General features: G+C 44.8%; 1 protein-coding gene across 2 annotated transcripts in view; it reads right to left on the reverse strand.

The window, feature by feature from the left end:
* KIZ (kizuna centrosomal protein) overlaps positions 1–4,400 on the reverse strand; it is a 172,817-nt gene extending 168,417 nt beyond the window's left edge. The window contains exon 1 of one of the 2 annotated variants that reach the window (XM_077114714.1): positions 4,207–4,400. In XM_077114714.1, the coding sequence (XP_076970829.1) occupies positions 4,207–4,295 (89 nt within the window). In that variant the 5' untranslated portion in view covers positions 4,296–4,400. The remainder of the gene's footprint in view (positions 1–4,206) is intronic. The other variant, XM_077114710.1, reaches the window with a different exon arrangement.
* Between the last annotated feature and the right edge of the window lie 1,600 nt (positions 4,401–6,000).

Here is a 6,000-nt window from a genome sequence, read left to right on the forward strand (position 1 = left end):
AAGCTGGACAAACCAACAAAGTCTCACACCCTATTCAAGATTCCATGTATGGGGTGCATGGGTGGTTCAGTGGTAGAATGCTCGCCTTCCATGCAGAAGACCCGGGTTCGATTCCTGGACCATGCACTCCCCCCCCAAAAAAGATTGCATGTACATATGATGTTCAACTAAACTGACTATAAGAGTGAAATTAAGAAATGTACTACCCCAAATATAAATTTTGCACCAAATAAACATCTCTCCCTATGGTCTCACACAGAATTGAAGTTTTAAAATATGGACGATATCACTCTTTACCTTGCATTCTGATTTTCCTTAGTCCCATCCAGATCAGCTTCATTCATTTCTCTACTTGAAGTCAGAACCCTTTTTCAACTTTTTAAACTGTTCCTGTATGGGGTACTGCTGACTTTTCTTCAGAGCTCTAATTCTGTGTCTCAGGTATCACTTAAATATCCAAAGCTTCCGGAATGACCAGATTATAAACAAACAGCTCAGTATCACAACTCATGAACTACTATATGTGACTGCAGAAGAGCTTACAATCTAGGACACTTTACCACAGACTCCAACCTGATAACCCATGCTTTTGACTTCAGTTCGCTGATTTATTATATTATAGTTAGTCCACATGAGTGAGGCATGATAATATTTGTCTTTCTGTTTCTGATATTTCATTCAACATATAGTTCTTAAAGTTCATTCATCTAGTTGCATGCCTAACAACTTCGTTCCTTCTTGCTGTTGGTCAGTAGTCTGTTGTATGTATTCACCACAGTTCCCCCTTCCACTCCTCTGTTGTACCTGTTGAGGCCGCCTCCATTCATTGTGGATTGCGAACACCGCTGTCACAGACACCAATGTGCATGTGTCCCCACATTCAGTTCCTCCAGGTATACTGAGCAACAGGGTTTCAGGATCAGATGTTAACCCTACCCTTAGCCGCCAGTGGAACCAACCTCTGCCCTCCAAGGGGTTGCACCTCTCATTTTCCCTATTGACAGCGAATAGGTACATCTCTTTCTCCACATTTCCTCTAGCACTTATTTCTCTCTGTTCACTTTTCAACAGTTTTATTCATACATTATATAATCCAACCTAAGTGTACAGACATGCCTTCGCCACCCTAATCTATCTGAAGACACTTCCTTTTCTTCCACAAAGAATCCATACCCCTTCCCCATGCCCTCTGCATCTGCTTTAAATTTAAGACTTAAATCCAGATATTTAACCCAATCAAAGCAAGAAAAAGGCTTACCAGAAAGATCAACTTGAAATTCCTACCTACTAAATCTCTATTTCAGAATCTCTGAAACCCCCAGCCATGGGATGCTTACCCATTATCCCTGATTTCAGTCACCTGTACCCCTTACCGGCCCTTTGAAATTTTACATGGCTGGGAAGTTGTTAAAGCACAGCCACGTGGCTCAGTTTTCTCCTTTTAAGCCACCTATCAATCTCTTTTTTTGTCTCAGAACCTCAATCTCCATCATGCTCAACCTTTATTCAACTAACATCTCAGTGTCAATTTCTGAACTATTATGATATCTCACCCTGAATCAATATTGGCATTGAAAATACTGGGGCTGGCTAATGGGCCTTTTAAAAGGATGTTTTTATGTAATTCTAAGAGTCAATTCCACTTATATGTTTCTAGCATGCTTGTGGCACTATATACACTGTAACAAGTCACTCCATTAGGCTATTTTAGGTTCAATTATTGACTTTCAAGACAATGTAGGAAAACATATACAAAGGAAAAAAATTCAGCAAGACTTGATTATAACTTGGGCTAGACATAATCCAGTTATAAAGAAAAGGCCCCAGTTATCAGACCAGCTAACACTGCAATGACCCATCTCTAAAAGGGCCAATTAAAGGTGAGTTTATTTTTTAATACCCTACTCCCCAACAATTTCTGGATTGATAAAGCTGCTGTGACTGCAGCCTTTGAAATAATTCTGGAATTTTAGGAGATAATGAATTTTAGGAGATATAGGTCCCGATAGGCACTGGGTTGGTTAAAACTACAAGAAAAAAAGTGCATCCAAACCCTCAACTAGATACAGAAAACGATGTTCTTTACTTGTTGCTTTTCAAACTCTTTTACTTTGAGGCCTATTACTCGAGGAGAGGGGGAAAAATCTGTAGTCTTACTTTACACATTAGTCAAGCCCCCTCATTTATGGTGAAAAAGTAAGGTTCAGTAGGGTCGAATGGCCTGCTCAAGGTCACACAAATGTTCATGTACTAGAACCCAAGTTTCTGCGTTTCTACTGCAGCTTTCTCTGTTATCTAAAGCTATTCACCTCTATGCTTGTTAACTGTGCATTAATCAGTTAGTTATGAATTCTTAAAATGAAAAATGAACACACACAGCGACATTTGTACTGACTAAAACAAACGTCCAAATGCAGAAATGTTAATTGGCTATAAAATTTGACTCCTGATAATTTCAACAGTGTCACCTTGCTTAATAGTTAAAGCAGTAAGTGTTAAACATAAAGTGAGTCATCATTACACAGTTATTATACCATAAGGACTATAAACAGCCAGGTGTTCCCAGTACAGGAAGCAAAAACAGTAACTCACAATTAACTCAGTTCAAAAACAATGCATTTACACCAGTAATATTTTAAAATTAGGGCTCGGCTAAAAAGGGTAAATAACTAAAGGCTGGGGGTAACAAAGCTACTCTTCTAACAAAACAGATGCTGAGCCAAAAAGCATGTTAAGCATACTGAAGCACAAAGCAATGTCTTGCCTTACAATTATCAAGAATGTGTAGAAAATTAATAAAGTCTTTGAATCTATCACACTATCCAGTTGTCTTGGTTGACTGGAAAATGATCATTATTTCATGATAATGTGCGGCTACTGGGTTCTATACAAGACCTTCCTAACTTCTGGACACTAGCCTGCTGACTCTGGGATTTCTTCCATTTATATGAAAAACATTTATCAAGCACCTCTTTCACCTCAGATACTCTAATCCCAGCTAAGGTGCCAATTGGTTATGGCTCCTGCCCTCCTAGAATTCTCAGTTTAGACTGGGAGCATGTGACTTACGCAGTCACCAAAGGTGCTAAAGAATGTTGAGGTCAGAACAATTGGGACAGGTGAGGTTCTGCAGGAAGAGATTTTTTTTTTTTTTTAAGTTAGTGGTGAAGAGGTCACTGAAGCGGGTGAGAAAATATGTCAGAGGTAAAAATAGCATGTAGGAAAGAATTAAGGAGTAAAATATAGTGAGGACAATTACAGAGGCTTTTTGTCAGTGCTTATAAATATTTAACAAGAATTAGCTCTAACATAAGATTCATTTTATTCCTTTTCAGAACCACGTACTTCTACTTTACCTTACACATAATTATCATTTTAGAACTGTCACAGACACATCTTTCTTGTTCACTAGAATGATTGTTTCATAACTTTTAACACTCATCAAGCGTTCTGTTTAACAAGAGATCCAAAAATCTATTTCTTGCCTTACCAATTAATGAGATTTTTCGACTCCAATTAATTTAGCAGCTAAATAAGAGTTCCAATAACTCATCTATCATGTGGTTATTTATGGTTAATTGCTTCATAATTCTCTCCCTTACTGTACTTTTAGATCTACCTGTTTTCAGGGGTTCCCATCTTTCATGTCCTTATCAAAGAAGTCCTCTGGATGCTGGCCTTTTCCACTGGAAATTTCGTCCTTCTAATGGAAATCTGGCGAGCCGCCTCCTCCCCCCAAAAAAGTCTCCTGCATTTCAGCAGGGCATATGTTTATGCAAACACCACACACTCACGCTCCCACCTGCATTTCTGAGCCTGTCATCGTCGATGCAGTGCAGCTGTCAGGGTGGGATGACAATTTGAAGAGACACTGGGGAGAAGCCGTGCAGAGGGGACTACAGAAATTCACAAGGCTTGAAGGAGAGTGACAGGCAGGAGGACTCGCACTCTCACGGACAAATTCAGTGCCACGGGCCATTCTCAAGCGGAAGAGGGGCTTCCGTTGCTGTTAACGGTCTTCACTTCCAATGCAGGGGGTGACTCTGACAAACTTTGTCTTCCAGGCCCCAGTGGGCGCTTGGGGGCGTCGCGGGCAGACCCGACCCCGCGCAACCACAGACCGGGATAGTGGGGAGGAGGGCACCCAGAAGACACTCCGCGCAGGTTGAGACACCGCCCCCGCCCCCGTCCCCCGACTGGCCGTACCTGTCCCGCAGCCCGTGCTGGAGGCGGCCCAACTTCTCGTAGTAGTCCGGGCTGACCAGGGGCGCGGACGGTGCGGAGGCCTGACGCATGGCGCCCACTTCGCGTGGCCTGTGGCAGCCAGATGACCTGGGTTGTCCGAGGCGACGGACCCACCATGCACCGCGAGTAAACACGACGCGGAGACGCCGTGCAGTGGGCGGGGCGCAGGCCGTGGAGGGGCGGGGCGGGGGCCTTGCAGAGGTGGGCCCGTGCCAGGGAGGGGCGGAGGCTGTGCAGGGGGCGGGGCGCAGGCCTTGGAGAGGACGCGGTTGGGTCGTGTGGGGGGCGGGGCCTCGTTGAGGGGCGGGCCGGCCGGTTCCTAGGGGACCCGAGGCTCCAGGAGGGGCGGGGCGGACTGCCGGGTGGCGGCCTGGGCGGCCTGGAGACCAGCCTGTCCCTTCCACTGACCCTTCGCAGTTCGCAAGAGAGACTTTCTGAAGGCTAAGCCTTTCTTGTCCGGCGACAGTCAGAAGCCGGCCCTCGATCTCCTTGGGTGGAGGATGGGGGCTGGCGGGAACAATTAACTTGATTAGTTTGGTCTTTGGCATCCAGTTGCATCGATTTTACAGGGTGCATTCTCTCCCTCCCTCCCGCCTTCTCAGGGCTTGCGGAGTGCCACGCACTGCGCTTAGCTTATTCGCCTAAGCAAATTAAAGGCAAATTTAATTGCACTTAAAGGCAAAACAAAACACCAGAAAAAAAAAAAAAAAAAGACAAAACACCAAAATACTGAACAGATGTGCTCAGCTCTCACAGCACAAGCCTTTCCTTGAAGATCCGTACTGTCCCGAAGCACGTGGAACTAAAAGAAGGGGCCTTCCAAGGCAGGGTAATGCTGCAGGTGACATCGCAGATGGGTGGAAAGGGAAAAGTTGCTTCCGATGGTCGGATGGACCATGTACCAACGTCCGTAACAGGGACTCTGGAGCCACGCTGCCGGGCTAAACTCCCCTCTTCCTCCAACCAGCTGTGTGACCTTTTCCAACTCTCCAACCTTCATGAAACCAGGTTTGCTCAGATGTAAAGTGAGGAGGCTACTACTGAGGACCCAGCCATGTCGTTATAGGATTAGATTAGTCGGTGTGGGTATGGTGTCTATACGGGGAGCCAGCACTTAGTATCAGCTTTAACCATCATCATCACTGTGGGAAATGCCTCCTGAAGAAAAACAACCATATTCCAAAATCCACAAGACAGAAGCAAAAGAAACTAAAACATTTATTTAGTCACTTATTCTCCACTCCTTTGGGTTTCTTTTGTCAGCTATTAATTTCACCAAAAGCTGAAAGGTGTGACTGAAACCAGTAAACTGGTGGTTAGTAAGAGATTTGGAAGACTCTCAGGTCAACAATATAAAATTATAATGCCCCTCAGCCTTCCCTTCTCATTTGCCAGGCCCACGACAAGAGTACAAATGGAGGCCCTCATAGGGTCTGTCTAAATGTTAAAAAGTTATAAATCAAGATAAGATCTTCATGAAATATGTTCTCTCTTCCTACCTTGGCTAATTGCCTTCACAACAACTGACTCCATTCCCAGCCCAGCTGGTCATTTCCCAGCCAGGCTGTCCTGAACTATTAGGGTCCTCACTCACAGGCTGGGATGCACATGGACCCTTCCCCCTGTCTACAAGTCCCAGCTCTGTCTGCACCCCCACTGCAGCCGTCCCTTGGCATGAGGCCCTGTGGATGAGCATGCCAAGTTGATGGTCACTCTTGCGATGAAGGGCCCTTGAAAAATCTCTCAAGGCTTTGA

The sequence above is a fragment of the Tamandua tetradactyla genome, chromosome 1, assembly GCF_023851605.1.
Source record: "Tamandua tetradactyla isolate mTamTet1 chromosome 1, mTamTet1.pri, whole genome shotgun sequence".
In the NCBI taxonomy this organism is placed as follows: Eukaryota; Metazoa; Chordata; class Mammalia; order Pilosa; family Myrmecophagidae; genus Tamandua; species Tamandua tetradactyla.